Source organism: Cydia strobilella, chromosome 8, assembly GCF_947568885.1.
Source record: "Cydia strobilella chromosome 8, ilCydStro3.1, whole genome shotgun sequence".
NCBI classification, from domain to species: Eukaryota; Metazoa; Arthropoda; class Insecta; order Lepidoptera; family Tortricidae; genus Cydia; species Cydia strobilella.
Genome location: NC_086048.1, coordinates 11,615,463 through 11,635,685, shown reverse-complemented (window position 1 = coordinate 11,635,685; position 20,223 = coordinate 11,615,463). Strand labels below are relative to the sequence as shown.

General features: G+C 37.6%; 1 protein-coding gene across 1 annotated transcript; it reads right to left on the bottom strand.

Annotated features, from left to right (window-relative positions):
- Positions 1-11: 11 nt before the first annotated feature.
- Positions 12-19,940, bottom strand: LOC134743666 (uncharacterized). Its single transcript, XM_063677258.1, has 9 exons — positions 19,785-19,940; positions 14,910-15,097; positions 12,566-12,729; positions 9,401-9,654; positions 8,936-9,032; positions 7,554-7,653; positions 6,722-6,829; positions 711-875; positions 12-129 (listed from the first exon to the last, which is right to left on the bottom strand). Exons 1-9 carry the CDS (start codon positions 19,900-19,902, stop codon positions 73-75), a joined length of 1,251 nt encoding a protein of 416 aa, XP_063533328.1. The 5' UTR covers positions 19,903-19,940; the 3' UTR covers positions 12-72.
- Between the last annotated feature and the right edge of the window lie 283 nt (positions 19,941-20,223).

The following is a 20,223-nucleotide window of genomic DNA, read 5'->3' as shown; positions in this document are numbered from 1 at the left end:
GAACAGGGGAGTGTGCTAAACGCTGTTCAAGCTTTAGCTACGCTTAAATTTTTGTAAATCTGGTCCTGGTGTTTAATCGTGACGCAGGCGAAGTAAAATTGTAAGAGCACTGTATGAAGTCTTCACCAACTGAAAATGTTAAAACAACAAAGTTACTTTAAATTTTTTCCAATATTACATAATTATATTTGTATCACATAAAGCTTCCGGCTTATATGGGGATACTTAAACATTCAAATGTCTTAATTTATTCAAATTGCGAAATGTTACCAACAACACTTTTTTTTAAATTCTGGCTCGTTTGCTGAACATATTTACCGAATTGAATAAAACTAGGTTTTAAAGAATACTAATAGTAGGTATAGTAGGTATACAAATAAGCGGTTCATAAAAAATTCTGTTCCTGATTTTAAGACAGCGCGCAGCCCTCGGTTTGACTAGGTGTCCCAAGGTACAGAATAAGTAATAGTCTTATCATACCCAAAGCAAGGATGCAATGGTTAGGTACATACGATTGGTGGAGCCTATTATTATGTTTCCATCTAGACCACGATCCTGAGCAGTGAGAGACCCGATTGACGTACAAAGATAGCGCATGCCGATTGACGCGGCACAAGCGATAGAGTAAGTTACTGGCCATCCATTCCAGACCGAGCGAGTTGGTTCTGGTTCTGAGTTTCTGATATATAAAACACTGACGCGGCACATACGTTAGAGTAGGATTCGAGCGATAGGTCTGTGATGCCGCCCGCAGTGAGCACGAGCGGCTTAGAGGCCCGCGTGACCACCAGCATGAGGCGCGCGCGCACTCCTGCCATGGCGGCCACGCCGCACTCCCAGCCCGAGCAGTACAGCGCGTTGCTGATGTTCTCGCTCTGACATAGAATAATAGTACATTGTGCAACGTGGGATAAGTGACATATTGTACGAGAGTATATATTCACGACATGCGTAGGCTGGAGTGAATTAAAGACTCAAGTAACAATATTCTTACCCCCGGAGTTACACACAATGTTTTCCATCACACTTGCAAAGAAAAAACTAAATTTTAAATCATTCTGAAATACGGTGACATTTCAAACATTCGTCCGCCATTATGAAATTTTTTGGCAGTTTAAGCATCGAGGACACAGACCGGAAGTCCCATCGGCATTCAGCCACAATTGAAAATTCTGTAAAAATATTTGAAACGGCTATTAAATTAATTAAATTAAATATTTTAAAGGATAAACAAAAAAAATATAAACGTCAGTATTTATAAAGTAAAACTCATTTATATCTACTTGGGTGGTATGAATTAGTGACATAATTTAAAAAAAGTTATAACTCACGAGTGAGTTATAGCTTTTTTCAGAATCCATAACTCCCGCGGGAACAATATAGGCCTTTGTCCTTCAGTACAACTGCATAAAATAAGATCTTTTTCGAGCAAGTGTGATGAAAATGTAATCGAGTCGGTTAAGCGCGCGGTTGTTGTTTATACGGTAAACGCAATAAATGCGAATGCCGCACACCCATTTTATATCAGATAATTTAATGACACTACATTGTTTGCACATTGTTTAAACGAAGCGGTAAGCGCATTGTCATTTTTCCTACATTCCATTCCATTGACGCATGCGTTCAATGCTGCGTTTGTCGCACCTTAAATATTAAGATACTAGCTGTGCCCGCGGCTTCGCCTGCGTGGAATTCGGTCTGTGTCAGTAAGCGGCTAATTCACCCCTAATTTATCTCCCTGTCCCCTGGAAACGGAACTTAAAGTAAAGTTGACAGATGGATACGCTAGAGGTGTAGTCCAGATAAAATATTTTACAATTATGTACCTACCACCAAAGATAGATATAACTCCGTAATAGATGGATACAGTCTAAGGAAAAAACGTGCCTCGAAAATCACGAAAATTTGATTCTCGATCGGATGTCGCTACTACCTTTTGCCTACTCTCGTATAGAGGGCGTTAACGGTTTCGTTTGTTATTATTTAACAATTTTAACGCATATCAGTGAAAGAACATGGGTCAAAATAATAAAAATAATTAATGCAAATAAAAAAAATCATTTATCCATATTTAAATACATTTTATCGTATTTTTATAAATCTTCATTTTTAGTTTTAAAGTGTGTCGATAGATGGCAGTGAATTTACTGTGGTTAAAAAATTTACTATGTCAGTACCGCTCTATAATATTATATCCTCTTTGCTACCACTAAATAAAATTACACTCCAAAATGTTTTTTTTTGCTCTTATTCAATTTTTTGACGTGATTTAAACGGCATAGAGTAGTAGGTGTATATCGAACGATACAGTACCATTTTTGTATTTTTAAGTCCTTTACTGTACCTATCCAAATCGGGTACACTACATATTTCCGAAAATTTTTATTCTGAATTTTAGAATGTCGAATTTTATCATTCCGATTTTTAAATGCTCGACCCAAATCAAAATTCCGACTGTCATAATTACGAATTATGAAAATCACGAAGATTTATATTTCCGAAAACCCAAAAAGCCGAATTTTGTAAATTCCGAACTACATAATTCCGACTATAACAATTCCGATGGTGGCAAACACCGAATTTAACATTTACGATTTTCAAAATCACGAATTCGGAATTGCTCTTATTCCGAATTAACGTGATTCCTATTTTAAATATCCCAATTTTTAAATTTCCACTTTTTTGGCAACAGTTCGTTTTCTTGGGGGTCGCAGTTCTAACCTAACCTAACCCACTTTTCTGGCAACAGTTCGTTTTCTTGGGGGTCGCAATTCTAACCTAACCTAACCCACTTCTGGCAACAGTTCGTTTTCTTGGGGGTCGCAGTTCTAACCTAACCTAACCCACTTCTAGCAACAGTTCGGGTTCGCAGTTCTGTCTATTTATTTATGCCGAATTTTTATGCCAAAAATATTTTATGCCGAATTTAACATGACGCGGCACAACAGGTACCCGTAATAATTACTAAAACGTGAGTCTTCATTTGAATATCACGGACTTCATTTTCCGATCTTGTAAAAAACCGAATTTCTGAATATCGAATTATTTTATTTCCGATCGGACAATGATTTTTCGGAATTTAGGAATTCGGAAAAAAAATATTTTCGGAAAAGTGTAAAATCGGAACTTTAAGCTTTCTGTCAAGTGACAATCGGATTTAAAGTTTTCGGAAATAGCACATTCGTGATTTTATTCCATCGTGTTTTTAAAAATCGTAATTTTGATATTTCGGACTTATAAATCGGGATTATGAAAGTCGTGGTTATAAAAATCGGAAAAACGTATTTCGGAATATTTGGGTGTTCCCATCAAAATCATGTCATCCAAATCGGTCCTCCAGTCAAATCAGTCTAAGCATGACGCCGGCGGCGGGCAGCGTCTGCCCCTTTGTTTTTGTTTTCGGAGTGGGAAATTCAACTGCGTAGCGTCTGCCCCTACGACTTGTTGATGGTCATAGCGAAGCAGACGCTCACGGGGACCTGTAGGCGCTTGAAGCGGAACGGGAAGTTGCTCGGAATGAGGGGGATACGCAGGATGAACACGGCTTCTCCGGCGCCACACTCCGTCAGGATCTGCGCCTACATATGTATTGCGTACGATGTATTTGGGATCACAATCGAGACTCGCGCTGGCTTGCCGTTTCAGCCAAAAGCGAAGCGACCTGCCTGGCTAGAGCGCCACTGAGTCTCTCACCGTGGTTTTTCTCAGACTCCTGAGACCGTGCCCCTTGTGGCCGCAATGCATTGCGAGACTTTCGCGAAAGATTAGATTTTTTTCGGGAAGGCATGGTAACGCGTATAAGTCCCAAATCGTTTGACATTTACTGAAAAATGTTTTTTTTAAAAGTACCCACCTTCGTGACCATTATTAAGAAGAAAGGGCACGGCCGCTTCTCCATGCAAACGCAGTCTCCATTTTTTGGATAAAAACTACCCTATGTTCTTCCACGGGACTCAAACTATCTCTATACCAAATTTTATCTAAATCGGTTTAGCGGTTTAAGCGTAAAGAGAAATAAAAAATTTTTTTTTCATATTTTTTGTGTTTTCACTCGGGAATGGTGTCATTTTGATATCATAAATGAATTCGGCATACCCGATTTATACAAAAACGATACCTAACTTGGCCTAGTAGCTAAAATGATATAGTTATCAAGATAAAGTTTTTAACCCCTTTTTCACCACCATAGGGGATGAATTTTTAAAAACGCTGAAAAATTTTTTCTTGCTTTTTAATATAATTAACGTTTTGCAAAGTTTTAAGTTCCTGGCTTAAAATAAAATTTGCACCCCAAGACAAACTTTCATCCCCTTTTCAACCTCCTGAGGGGTTAAATTTCCAAAAACCCCAAAATTAGTTTTTTTGTAATCGTCTATCATACCTTTCTAAGAAGTTTCAAAGCATTTGTAATGGATTCAAACTTTCAACCCCCTTTTAACCCTGTTAGGGGACGAATTCTTGAAAACGCTAAAATTACTTTTCCTGTATTATAATAATATGCCCATTATACAAAGTTTCAAGTAATGCACTAAAAAAAATTGAACTCCATACAAACTTTCAACCTCTATTTCACCTCCTTAGGGGATGAATTTTCAAAAACGCTGAAATTAGTTTTCTTGTATTTCAATAATATATCTTCTTACGAAGTTTCAAATTGCTAGCTTAAAATAAATCTTGAACTCCATACAAACTTTCATCCCCTTTTTAACCCCCTTACGGGTAAAATTTCTCAAATTTTTATAGCCTATAACCTGGCCGTGGATTTTTTCGACAGATTAGTAAAGTTTGCATCAAAATCCGTTCAGCCGTTTTCATTTGTAGCGCGGTCAAATAAACAGACAAACAGATAAACAGACAAACAGATAAACAGACAAAAATTCTAAAAACTGTTGGAATGTGTTCTGTTATCGATTCTAAGTATCCCCAGACAATTTTTTTTCGAATATCTTCCATGTACAGACTTTCGACCCTCTTCCGCTTTATTATATGTATAGATACCAAATTTTATCTAAATCGGTTTAGCGGTTTAAGCGTAAAGAGAAATAAAAAATTTTTTTTTCATATTTTTTGTGTTTTCACTCGGGAATGGTGTCATTTTGATATCATAAATGAATTCGGCATACCCGATTTATACAAAAACGATACCTAACTTGGCCTAGTAGCTAAAATGATATAGTTATCAAGATAAAGTTTTTAACCCCTTTTTCACCACCATAGGGGATGAATTTTTAAAAACGCTGAAAATTTTTTTCTTGCTTTTTAATATAATTAACGTTTTGCAAAGTTTTAAGTTCCTGGCTTAAAATAAAATTTGCACCCCAAGACAAACTTTCATCCCCTTTTCAACCTCCTGAGGGGTTAAATTTCCAAAAACCCCAAAATTAGTTTTTTTGTAATCGTCTATCATACCTTTCTAAGAAGTTTCAAAGCATTTGTAATGGATTCAAACTTTCAACCCCCTTTTAACCCTGTTAGGGGACGAATTCTTGAAAACGCTAAAATTACTTTTCCTGTATTATAATAATATGCCCATTATACAAAGTTTCAAGTAATGCACTAAAAAAAAATTGAACTCCATACAAACTTTCAACCTCTATTTCACCTCCTTAGGGGATGAATTTTCAAAAACGCTGAAATTAGTTTTCTTGTATTTCAATAATATATCTTCTTACGAAGTTTCAAATTGCTAGCTTAAAATAAATCTTGAACTCCATACAAACTTTCATCCCCTTTTTAACCCCCTTACGGGTAAAATTTCTCAAATTTTTATAGCCTATAACCTGGCCGTGGATTTTTTCGACAGATTAGTAAAGTTTGCATCAAAATCCGTTCAGCCGTTTTCATTTGTAGCGCGGTCAAATAAACAGACAAACAGATAAACAGACAAACAGATAAACAGACAAAAATTCTAAAAACTGTTGGAATGTGTTCTGTTATCGATTCTAAGTATCCCCAGACAATTTTTTTTCGAATATCTTCCATGTACAGACTTTCGACCCTGTTCCGCTTTATTATATGTATAGATAGTCAGCTGCAAGCTGCAATCGTATTTCATAGGTCGGATATTTAAAACCGTCTTCCACTAGCACAAATAGCGTTTTGTTTGATACCTATTTATGATTTAATAAAGAAAATCCCAATAAACTATCTACGAGTAAGTACCGGAACTCATGGCTAAAGATGGTTGCGGCCTTCGGCCTATTCAGGCTTGCCCCGTAACCCGTATCTGCTATTTGTAGGTACGCCAAATGTAACTTAAATCTGTTTAGTCATTTTTACGTTGGAAATTTGGTATCAAATATTCAAGCATACTGCAAGACAGTCTTCTTGGAACATTTTGCTTACAGAAGACTGCCTTTTAAAATCCGACGGCAGCATACATACTTTTATGTTCTTAATAATATAGTAGAATAATCTTATACCTTTAAACGAGCAATTCTTGTATATATATTTATAATATATATTTCAGGGATCTCGGAAACGGCTCTAACGATTTCGATGAAATTTGCTATATGGACCCCCATATAAAAAAATTCGGGGGCGGAAAATCGATCTAGCTAGGTCTTATCTCTGGGAAAACGCGCATTTTTGAGATTTTATATGTTTTCCGAGCAAAGCTCGGTCTACGAGGTACTAATGATTTTATAAATGTACTCTTATTGCAATTATTAACATTACGATTTAGTTAACTAAATATACCTACTAATAACAGGTGTCTAACCTGAAATTTAATCTCATCGCACCATCGACAGACGACGAACAGCTCGAACAAGTTGTATCCGAGGAACAGCAGACTCATGAAGAACTTGGTCATACTCACGGTCAACGTCTGAAAATAATATCTAAGTTTCTAATATCATAATAATAATGTGGGGGCACTACATTTTTTATAATTACTTTTCATATATTATATAGGTATATTGATATATCGTTGTCTTGAATAATGTTATAAATGGCATACTACCGTAATACCTAATTAACGGGATAAACAATGTTATTCTTGGTATAATGGTCATAAGGTATAATTGCTACTTCGTCTATTATACATTGCCATAATTATTTAAGTGTTATTTGCGCTCAGTGCAACGGTGTCGGATTTAAGTAATAGATTAGTTAATTAAATTGAGCATGTTATAAACTTTCTTATGTTGTTGTTAAAAGATATTTTATTATTGTATAAAATCTACTGCGGATGCTGTACCCAGACAAACCTTACATTGTGTGTATTTACCTAAATAAATAATAATAATAACTCGTCACTTGTTCTTTAATATATGCTATCTGTTACATAACTTACACCAGCCGTTTAAAAACGACTAACTAGTTATAACTATTTTGTTTTGTGGCAGGCCCATTACAGTTGCCCTTGTCGCATCCAAGCGTTGACCGGAAAATGCGAAAACTCGCGTCAAAGATGCAGACTGCGACATACTATTTTTACATACGTTTCAGGGAAACAAGTTCATAGCATGATTTAGCTTTGGTGTAACGTGAAATATTATAAAATAACACAGACATTTAATTTACGAACAGCTTTATTTATAAACTCTTACCGTCGCGACTTGATAACCCGTGAAACAAATTTGCATGCCGCTTGCCGCCATCTGTCCCAACATCGGCAGGCTTATGGTCTTACGGAGCTCCATAGTGTGCCTGAAGTAATAAGTGAATATTAAATTAGTATGGAACGTTTTGAACCATAAAATATAAGCGCTGAAGATGCTCGCTCTCATCATCGGGTAAGTATGCTGTTATTGCTGCTGAACCGAGACAGATATATTATATTTTTAAGGCGACGTTGGGATGGCAACTGCAGCTGCTTTACTGTTGCGACATTAGGTAATAGGCATGGACGCGGATGCTATTGCTGCCATTTTATCAACGAAGTGGACACTGTGGACAGTGACAGCGCCCGCGTCCATGCTGCAGCAGTAGGTACCTAATGCAACTGCAGCTGCCATACGCATACGAATGTGCATACGAATGTGTATATATGTGTGTGTACGCATATGCATTACAAAAATATGCATTCGAAATATCTACAATGACTATTAGGTACATATAAAAATGGGTGTTATGGATGGAGGTATGTAAGTTTTATCCACCCGGGGACTATTTAAATACACGAAGACTACGAAAAATTAAACACTCGGAGAGAATCCGCTCTACCCTTACGCTAGCTGCGTCAACCGCCATATAACTATTGCCCATTGCGTCGGGCGGTTGACCAACAGATTCGCCTGGAGCGTTTTCATTTCACTTGGCCTTCGGGTTACGTGTCAAAAATGCTGCATCGTTGCGTCGTATTGGGAGCCTAGTGGGAGGTCTCCTCTGTACGTAGTAGTGATGATAATGAGCTTCGGACGGAAGCCCGTCGACACGAGTCCAATTGTTTGCTACTATTACTATAAAAACCGGATAAGTGCCAGTCGGACACGCCCACCGAGGGTTCCGTACTTTTTAGTATTTGTTGTTATAGCGTGCATGGCACGCGACGGTGTTGGTCAGTGACGAAACGTGCTAGTGGGCATAGTCTCATAGTTTTCAATACAAAGAATATTTTTTTGCCTGACACGTTCCATGGTACGATACAGTGTAGTGGGCAGAGACCTTTAAAGTTTAATACCTAGGGTACCTCATTGTCGGTCATCCTTACGATCGCCAATCAAGTACCCTAGTCGTTAAACTTTTGCTTTAGAAGGCACGATATTAATAAATGTGACGGTTCAGACTGCAGCAGCATTACTGCTGCAGTTTTGAAGCGCGACATTACTGCTGACTGTATTGCAATGGAAATTGCGGCAGTAATGCTTCGGTTGCGGATCTACTGTTTGCTATGGATAACATTAAATTCCGAATATAAGGAAAACATAAAACATAAATCGATTAACTAACCGTAGGCGCGTCACTTAGAAGTAGTAGGTATAATAATTACATCAAAATATTTTTATGTTGTTCAACCAGGAGGCCCAGCTGGGAAATGTAGACTTCTCTGAAGCGGCTGTCACGAACAAGTTGGTCTCTGCTTAAACCTAAAAAATATATTTAGCATACACAAATATACTTTTTTCCTTTATTAAAGTAGTCATGTGACAGCTTCCAATTTGGTGTATCAAAAAGGTCCGTGATGATCAACCTGTTACTCACTCACATTACAGTCATAATCGATTAGCTCATGTTGCTAATTCTTTTAATAGGCACCCTTCCTTATTAAGACACTGTTAAGTTTACAAATATTTGCTTTTCAAATGAAATTACACCATCCAAGAGCATGTTGATGACCAATCTCAATTAGCAATGGTAATTCACGGACACTTAAAACACCTTCCAGGATCGTATCTATGGTACAAACCCATCATGTTTACTCGTTCACCCTTTGTAAACAGCTCAGCTCATTTACCTTTAAAGTCCTTCTCGCAATCGACCAGAATATTCTCGAAGCAGTCAGCCAAAACTGTGTACTGGCAGACGAGGTGTATGAGGTGCGCTTGCATGATTACGTCGTTGACTATTACGGAGAAGCTGATATAGTGGAAGGCGACGATGTGGATGGTGTACGCGATGGGGTACCGCGAGGGCCTGCTGAAGTCCACGCCTAACTGCAGTCCCACGGTTAGATTGTATTCTATGTCGTCCACCAAAGGGTAAACATACCTGGCATGAAGGGCTAAAATTAGGTACCTGCGTTATTTTAAAATGTTGAGTCTTAGAAACTATACTAAAGCTAAATAATTTGCAAAACTTCGGTCAATGACAAATCGTAATTTCAAATTAGGTACCTACTTTCAAATACCCACGCAAGTGACAACATTTTAATCATTCTTCATTAACGAGGGCCTTCGTTGCTTTGGCGACACTCCAATGCAAATAGAAATTATTCATTTCAAAACAATTGGCGACTGGACTTAAATAACCGCCGGCACCTTCTAGCCTACTTGACAAACTGAAAACAATGAAATACTCCTAAAAATACATGTGATACCTCACTGGATTTGGAATTATATATGGAAAAACGTATTTGAAGCGTTTATTAGCACACAAAAAGTATCAAAAGCTATAGACAAAAAAAGGCGGAATAAAGACGATATTTCTTTTTCGGCAATATCTCAAAAAGTATTCATATTTAAGAAATCTAAATAAAATATTAATAAAGAAGAGGAAATTCCCAGTAAAAAAATAATTTATAGAGCGTGGCGGTAACGATTTCTTTTTTCATACAAACTTTCACCCCCTTGAGGGTTTTACCTTAATTTTATTTTACCTTGTTCACTAGGGACGGTAAGCATGATAAAAACATTGAAAGGAGAGTTAATGCTGGAAATCGCGTGAATGGGACACTTAACGCTTTTATGAGCAGCCAGAAGGTGTCGCAAAAAGCACGGTTGGTTGTGCATAAAGGGGTGTTGGTGCCTATACTTATGCATGGTAGCGAAAGTTGGGTATGGCAGAAGAGGCATCAGAGCTAAGTGAATGCAGTGGAAATGAGAGCGTTGAGAAGTGTGTGTGGTGTGAGATTGCAAGATAGAATTAGGAACAGTGTGATAAGGGAAAAGTGTGGACTGAACGAAGATATGTAGTGACAAAAATTGAGAAAGGTATGTTGAGATGGTTTGTGAGTGTGGGACACGTGGAGAGAATGAGTGAAAGCAGGCTAACAAAGAGAGTGTATAAGGGGAAATAGAAGCGGGAGTTGGAAGGGGTAGACCTCGGCGGACTTTCTCTGATCAGATCGGTGAAATGTAAGGAGGTGTAATTATATGTATGTATGTTATTTTATCATAAACTTAAACCTGTCTTATTTAATTTATGTTGAAAAAGTCTTCAATCTTCAGTGGTTTAGATTGTATGATGTCCGGAAGTAAGGTAGAGTTTTGTAAAATATATGGGATATTATGAAATAAAATGTCTAACTCAAACACATCCTAAACTACTAAAAATGTTAAATTAAATTTGAAAATATCAACCCTTAATTGGGTGAAATGGGGAGATGAAAGTTTGTATGAATAGAATCAAAACGACAAATTGGTACCTTAAAAGGGCAAAAACGCATATAAATATAAATTTATACTTTTAAAATGCCAAATTCAGTGTTTTGTAAACATTTTTATTTTTTTACTTTGGCCTTTGGCGTTCCATTTATACGGAAATCGTCATCGCCACGCGACGCCACGCCATTATATTTTTTTTTACGAAGTAATGTATGAATGCCTACTTAAAAAGTGATATTTTCCAGAATGAAGAATAAATGGGCTATATTGTCCAACTTTTTATTTAGTGCACATCGCTGCACTGCGATTGTAACAGCCAAAATTGTCGCAATAATTACATAACATTTTAATTTTTTGTATAAAAATCTTTTTTTTTGGTATGGAAAAGTAAGTATAATATAGGTAAAGTAAGTATAAGAAAGGAGTGAGTGCTGAGGTGACGAAAGATAGAGGAGAATGGAAGAGAAAAACATGTTGTGCCGACCCCACATAACGTGGGATAAGGGTAGGAAGAAGAAGAAGATGGAAAAGTAAGTATAATAAGTATTTCAAAAATGAATTCGTCTTCCCTAACTTATACGAAAATGATATATAAATTGCCCTAGTGGCTAAGAACAGGAAGAAATATAGCATAGATTGGACCTGGTGGGGACTCGTCTCGACCCTTTCACAACCCCTTTTTGGGGGGTATACACGGTACGCTCTCGTGGCTACCGGGCCAAATCAGCTTTGTTTGACCTCAGGAATAATCGTGCCAAGCGGCATCGCCTGAGACAAATGTGCATACTCAACTCACTCACTTACTTACCCTACTAAGTAGCTCTTTTTTACTGTAAATTTCCTGTTCTTTAATAATATTTTATTTAGATTTCTTAAAAAATAATACTTTTAGAGATATTGCAGAAAAAATAAATATCTTCTTTTTTCCGCCTTTTTTGTTTACTTATAACTTTTGAAATTTTATTATGTGCTAATAAACGCTTCGAAAATATTTTTCCGTACATCTTTCCGAATCCAATGGGGTAGGTCACCGTTTTCAGTTTGTCGAGTAAACTATTCTTTCCAAACAGGTCTGAGAAATAGCCGTGGAGGAAATTTTCTTGTATTAGAGTTTTGAATGATTCACGGTTAGTTTCACTAGACTTATATTGACCGGGATATAGACCGTGATTACCTTTTGTATTATTTGTGAGCTCCCGATATTTCGACGCAGTTACATGCATCATGTTCACAGGTGACTGAAGATAGATCACGGTCTATATCCCGGTCAATATAAGTCTAGTTTTCTTGTATTGTAAAATCTGTGTTAAGCTTTATTTCACGGCTCCTACTAATACACTGACTAGAATCGGTCCTTTTCACATTTTGTCTTTTTCCATGCTTACTGGAAGGTAGGTACGTCAACACAACATACCTACACTCATTCCTGTTAATGCTATTGAAATTGAATGAAAAAAAAACTGTAACTGCATGGAAAGTAGACGAACAGATAGGGGGTATATTTTCATTGCGAATTCGAAAAGGAAGAGGTTTTCAATTCGTCAGTTCAATTATTTATTGTTGTGTGTTCCTCGTACCATGCAGCTAGTGTCAGGCCGCCCAATCCCAACATAAACTTCAAGTATGTTTCGCTCCTCTCTATCCAGTACTCCGCCAGCGCCTTCCTCGCGGGTGTCGACATGTCCAAGTTTGAGATCTGCATGGATGTTGCCAATTTCTTATAGACGGGTTCGTGCATTTGCTGAATGAATAAAGATTTTGAAAATAGCAGTTGACCGACTGATTCTCTGTGAGATTTGCTTTTATAAAAAAAAAACAGAATAAATTGTGCAATTAATAATCATTCTCATTGCAACTATTAATTAAAAGCATTGTTGGAAGCTAATTATAAATCATTTCTATTTAATTGTTGTGGTATACCAGAATACTAGAAGGAATTATATGAAGTTGGCATCGAATGTCTTTGTTCCCAGTGTAATACAAATCTCGCGCCAGCTTTTAACAATCGGACCATTCCATATGAAATCAACAAATCGGAATTAAAAAGTGTGCTTCGATTTTAATTAAAAAAAACCGGACAAGTGCGAGTCGGACTCGCCCACCGAGGGTTCCGTACTTTTTAGTATTTGTTGTTGTAGCGGCAACATAAATACATCATCTGTGAAAATTTCAACTGTCTAGCTATCACGGTTCATGGTGACAGACAGACGGACAGCGGAGTTTTAGTAATAGGGTCCCGTTTTTACCCTTTGGGTACGGAACCCTAAAAAGTGCACCAGAAGTGCTAAGCCACATCGATATTTTTTTACCTTATAACATCGAAATTCCATCCAAATTTAAGATTTTTTTCAAATTCATGCTTGCACTTAATAGGCTAAAACTTTTTATTTAGGAAAGGTATTTAAATGGCGTATGGTATGTAATGGGTATGGCATGGCGGTCTTTGGTGTCGAAGGCTTCGGGTCGTCGCGCCACAGCAGTAAGTAAGTAAGTATTTAAATGGAAACTGTTTCGTTTGATAGGGCAATAAATGTGCATTTTATTTTGTACATCAAAACTAACTATTGACAAATTAAAAAAATGGTGATGGTTTTCAAATCAAATCACACGGCGCACCTCATTTTTTAACCGACTTCAAGATTTCAAAAGGAGGAGGTTATCAATTCGGTTGTATGTGTTTTTTGTTGTTTTTTTTTTTTTTTTTTTTTTTTAATGTTTGTTACTCCATAACTCCGTCATTTCTGGACCGATTCTTTTTTTGATTGTAAGTATATACATACAGATTGGTCTGATGATGGGATCCATGAGGAATCGAGGGAACTCCTCAAATGTTAAAGGCATATATATAATGATTTTAGTATTTTCATCAACAAATCAAGCATTTACATTTAAAAAAGTGACATTTGATGAAGTGGAACTGCTGATGATGATCAGAACGGAACTCTTCAATGACGCATAGTTTACGTTTGGCGATTTGTCCTCTTCGTTATGATTGGTAAGCAAGTTAGGTTTTCAAGACACATTTTTGTCAAGCTCGAGTTCTGATGATGGGATCCATGAGGAATCGAGGGAACTCCTCAAATGTGAAAGGCATACATATAGTGATTTTTGTATTTTCATCAACAAATCCAGCATTTCCATTTAAAAAAGTGACATTTGATGAAGTGCAGCTGCCGATGATGATCAGAAATATCAGAATGGAACTCTTTAACGACGCATAGTTCACGTTTGGCGATTTGTCCTCTTCGTTATGATTGGTAAGCAAGTTAGGTTTTCAAGACACATTTTTGTCAAGCTCAAGTTCTGATGATGGGATCCATGAGGAATCGAGGGAACTCCTCAAATGAGAAAGGCATACATTTAGTGATTTTTGTATTTTCATCAACAAATCCAGCTTTTACATAAAAAAAGTGACATTTGATGAAGTGGAACTGCTGATGATGATCAGAATGGAACTCTTTAACGACACATAGTTCACGTTTGGCGATTTATTCTCTTCGTTATGGACCCAGACCCAAACTTGGACCTGGACTTTTTTTTGAACTGCGATCCTCACAGAACCGAACTGCTATCAGAAAAGTGGGTTAGGTTAGGTTAGAACTGTGACCCTTACAGAAACGAAATGCTATCAGAACATTGGGTTAGGTTAGGTTAGGTTAGAACTATGACCCTTACAGAAATGAAATGCTACTAGAAACGTGGGTGGTTTTACCTCATTTTAGTTAGGCAAAAGATCTGTCTTTTTCATTTCATTGTCTGGAGTGCACCATCAACAATAAATAACCTTTCAACGGCATCCCCCATTGAAGTCGGTTTTTTTTTCTTAAAAATTATTTGAAATCAGATGGAATGGCCCAATCGATGTTAAAAAAATACTAGAATAACTGAACTTATAAGTTCTCTGCATTTATCTACACTTACCATGTACATATACCGAAACACAGACATCCCTTGTATGATGATGACATTCATCTGCTCGATGACGATGTCCAGCGAGGACACGTATGTGAGCATGTACCACACCTCTCCCATCATGAACGTTGCTATCATTAGCTTTAAGGTGTTGCTGTAGAGCTTGTAGAAGAAGCTATGGTCCGAGTTCGACAACCCTAATGAAGTAGGCAGGCACTTATATACTTATAATACATACAAATCTAATACAATGCAGAAAGTTGCGCAGGATAATAGTTAAGGGAAAGAAGGATAGGAAAACCCCTTCCTGTCCTTCAAGGGGTTAGCCCGAATTGCTAAAGACGCCGGTTCTTAAAGTTTATGCACTAAATTGGTCAATCCACAGAATCATCAAAAGCTTAATTACACTTGACTGTATAAGAATAGGTTTATTTTATTCTACATTTTGTATTTATATCTCGTATCCCCAGCACGCTCTTTTCAATATTCGCAATTATTTTTTATCTCTGGAACGTTTTAATAAAAATATATTATATACATTTTTTGTCTCTTAAAAGTGATAAGCATTATATCTCAATTTATTATCATGTCGTCAGTAACTAAATATTCACATTAAAATTTAAAAAAGAGAGTGAATAATCATCTTTGGGTTCATCCATTAATTACGTCACACGAATTTCGAGGTTTTTGGACCCCTCCCCCCCTCCTTGTCACACTTGGTCACATTTGGCAAACCCCTCCCCCCCTGGTGTGACGTCACATTTTTTCAATGAAATCGGCAAATCGAATTGAGTATTATTAATATTTAATCTTTTTTTTTTAAATTAATACGCTTTATTTACATACAAGATATATACAGTGGTACTACGTAAACGAAATTAAAAGGGTGCTGGCCGCATTTCCTCGCTGTATCGCAATGCTGATACGTTGTATCAGCAGCATATCTGGATATTGATCAGCATTTCTCCTTCAAACACCATATAGCAACTCTCTCTAATCGTGTAAGGAAGCTCACGTATGTAATGCGCCTGCTCCGAAACTCTGCTGATCAGCGGGTCCTAACACTAGTATATGTGACTCTGTGTCAGTCTATCCTAGGATACTGTATATCGGTCTGGGGTGGGGCAGGTATTACAACGATGCTTGACGTAGAAAGGGCACAAAGGTCAGTACTAAAAGTAATGTACAAGAAGCCATTCCAATTCCCAACAAGACAACTGCTGTCCGAAACTAACACTCTCTCAATCCGCCAATTATTTATTCTCAAGGTAGCCACGATAATGCATCGCAACACAATAAATTCTCCCGGATTCGCATCGTTCCGTAGTAAAAGGATCTTCCGCGTCCCTCAAAATAAGACGAGAACGCCATATGCAAGACGCTTCCCACAATTCCTTCATCCGTTTACTTATAACCACATATCAAAACTTTTCAATATGCAAGATATGACAGTCAAAGAATTTCAGGCCACTGTTCGTAGATGTTTAACCTCTCTCTCGTACCAGGCAACAGAAGATGTATTGAAACCTTTGCAGTAAACACCACATCTCTCTTTCACACACACACACACACACACACACACACACACACACACGCACGCACGCACGCACGCACGCACGCACGCACGCACGCACGCACGCATACGCTCGCACAGTTTATACTTATCATAAGTTTAAAATAATAAGATATAGATTGTATTGTTTATTAGTTTTTACAAGTAGTTTAATTTAGATTTATATTTGCAACTCGTATTTTATCTGTATTTTTTTCGCATCATCTTATTGATAAATCTACTAAATTTCCTAGTCCTCACGACACAGGCTTGACCTAGTGTGAGGGCTACTGCTAACCAAATTGTCATATTTGTAAGTGAAACTAATTGTTTTATCCCATATTTCATCTATGCCTGGTAACGAAATAATTTTTTTGTATTTTTGTTTGTATTTTTTTTTGCGAGGAAGCCGCCAGCTCTTCGGTCACCGTCCAGTTACGTCAACCAGACGCTTCGCGATTTCTGCAAACAACTTGTGCGCGCTGGGACCCCATGGACCTAGAGTTTCAACTCCAAAAGGAACGAAATGGTACTCTCTACCGAGGCTCTTATATTTATTACGTTTTAAAATCTCGGCGCTTTCCGCCGCTCCGCCCGCATTTACATTAGTTCGTTGGAGGTGGGACGGTGCCAGTGTGTCTACGCAGGTATTTTTGACAAAAGAAATATTAGTAATTTTATAACCCAAAACAGATTAGGAAAGAAAATTAAAATAATGTCATAAACATCGAATAAGAACGGATTAAAGATAAGATAAGATAAGATAAGACAAACAGATTAAACAGTTTATCGTTCCAAAAACTTGCTATTTAGCTGTACCCCCCTCCCCCTTGTCACAATATGTCACATTTTCTTGACCCCCTCCCCCCTAAACGTGTGATGTAATTAATGGATGATTTAGGTAAGCATGTTCCACCCTAGACTGCATCGACACTTAAGACACTTAAGATTGCGGTCAATTGCTTACCTTACATTTTTCTATAGTTGGTCAAACCAAATTGTCAATAAATAAGAACAAAAAAAACTATACTCATCCTTTTCTTTTAGGTGCTAGTACTAGTGTAAGAAAAAGATAGTTAGTTAGTTAGTTATGCTGGGCATTTTCCGCAAATCGACATCCAATGTGCCTATTTTGCGTAAAACGAGGTAGCGCTACTCTAACCACCCCATCTCTTTCACGAAGCCTAGCAAAGTCTTCAGGTTGCTAGTTGCCTCCTTTAGTGTGCATGGATACCCTAAGTATTTGCTCCTATATACTTCTTACTACAAAGATAGTATGATTCTCTCTGTCTCTGTTTGAAATGAGACAGTCCTTTGACAAACTATTTAAAAACAGAACTTTTGTTCAATTAGGTTCTTACTTTAATCTGATGAACTATGTAGCTCCAACTGCACTTTTTGCTGCTAAACCTACAAATGATATATACTTATTTGCAATGAAACCAGTAGGTACCTAGAGTCCGAGCCTTTTATTCCAACGAAACGAATACTTAGTAATTGGATTCCATTGAAACCGTTTGCAAAAGGATGCCGACATAATTGACTCGGACTCAACAATTCGTTCTTTGCTGAGCTTGTTCAAGAACAAACAGATTTTCCTCCTAGCTATGCGACAGATAGGAAAAAGTCCTTTATTATAATATGCGATACTGGAAATTCATAATGGAATTTCATTTAAATAAAGCTATGGGAATTTTTCATTGGACCATCGAGAAAACCGTTATATCGTGAGTAAACTTAGTAAGCCTTATTATAATGTGATTAAGTCTTCTTTAGAACAAGTTGCGTGTGCGTGTTCTAATTAGTACATTCAGCAGCAGAAGTAGCTAAAGTATGAGTTATACACAACGTATAACTATGTTGCTGTGAGTACTAGCAAAAAAGCATGTGATATTGAACACCTTAGCCTCACCCGCTTACCTACCTACTCGTATTTCTGCTGCAAACTGCAATATTGTAGGTACAGTAGCGGCAAAAAATCTATCATAATTCCTATTTTCTTGCAGGCATTCATTCGAAAATTAGTGTAATAAGACTTTATACCTATCATGTAAACAATGATTGTATCATCATCACGATCATAAATAAATATATAGGTACTTACGTCTTACTGGACGTGGCAACATAGGCAGCCACGTTAGCACAATGCGGATTGGGGACTTCACACACACCAATTAATGTATGTTGTAAATATTCAATTTCTCATTTAATAAATACAGGGGTTGACTCATTATTCTCATTTGAAAACACTCAAAAGCGAATACCAACAATAAAACCTAGTTGGATTCATTTTTCACCCTCGTTATCGTTAGCCTCTGGTTTGAAAATAAATCTAATCATTAGTATCATTACTTCACAATTTAATACCCACCGGGCTACCGCGAAAACTCGGGCAAAATAATTATTTAAAAAACCGGCCAAGAGCATGTCGGGCCATGCCCAGTGTAGGGTTCCGTAGTTACCATTCTGTCAGGGGGCATTAAATATTTTTATTAACATTCTAACATTTTATAACTTATAATCTGAAATAAATGTACACTAAGAAAAAGTGACGAAGGCCTCCAGAGCTCCAGGCTGGACTCGAACCAGCGTCCTCGGCTATCGCGGCAGGTGCCTGTGCCATTCGGCCACCGAGCCTCACATGTATGATTCAGTTAGACGGTCGAACCTACTGTTCTACCTTAGGGATGGCTAGGGGGCGCCATAAGCCTTCAGTAAGAAGTGCATATACTTGGAAAAAATCGACCTATGCCGCCGTGGCCCGGTGGCCGAATGGCACAGGCACCTGCCGCGATAGCAGAGGACGCTGGTTCGAATTCAGCTTGGGGCACTGGAGGCCCATGGTTCACACACACATTGTTTTTTTCTGTTAGGAGCGATTATTTCCGAAAATATTTACTTTATCAAAAAAAAGTTGTAGACCCTTATTCGTTTTAAAACTCCTACCCAACGATACCCCACACGATTGGGTTAAAGCGAAAAAAAAAATACATTTTGTATGGGAGGTACCCTAAACATTTTTTTTATTTTACTGTTCTGTTTCCATGCTTGATTTATGTATCGATACCAAAATGCAGCTTTCTAGCACTAACTGTGACGCAGCAAAGCCGCGGACGGACGGACAGACGAACATGGCAAAACTATAAGGGTTCCTAGTTGACTACGGTACCGTAAAATCTATCCTAGTTAGATAGAATTGTCCTTTTCATACTTCCCTATATTGTAAATTTCATCGAAATCGCTACAGCCGTTTTTGAGAAATCACCAAAACAAAAAATATGCAAATGTATCTGAAAAATATAATAGATTATTTTCCGCTATACTGTACCTACCTGCTATATAAGTGATGCGATATACGGTCTCAAAAAATGTAGTTTCTATTTCGCCACTGGAGTCCTCCAAGGCTTTAGTATGGGTTATTGCCCGCCAGAGAGACGTTAGGAGAACCATTGTGTTACCCGGCTCCAGCTATACTGTGCTGAGTAGAAACAACAAAGTAGAAACAACAAACAAACAAAGTAGTCAAATTATACGTGTTTGTTAGTACCTAATTAAATGTACAGTCGCCATCAGATATATCGGAGCGGCCAAGGTGTTCACAATATCTGAACACGCATTCTATTACTCTGACAATAGAGGCGTGTTCAGATATTTGTGAGCGCCTTTGCCGCTCCGATATATCTGATGGCGACTGTACCTAGATCAACCTACGGGCGCGTTTCCATTTTAGGGTCGGGCCCGAGACGCCCTGCGGCAACCCAGTCCGCTTAT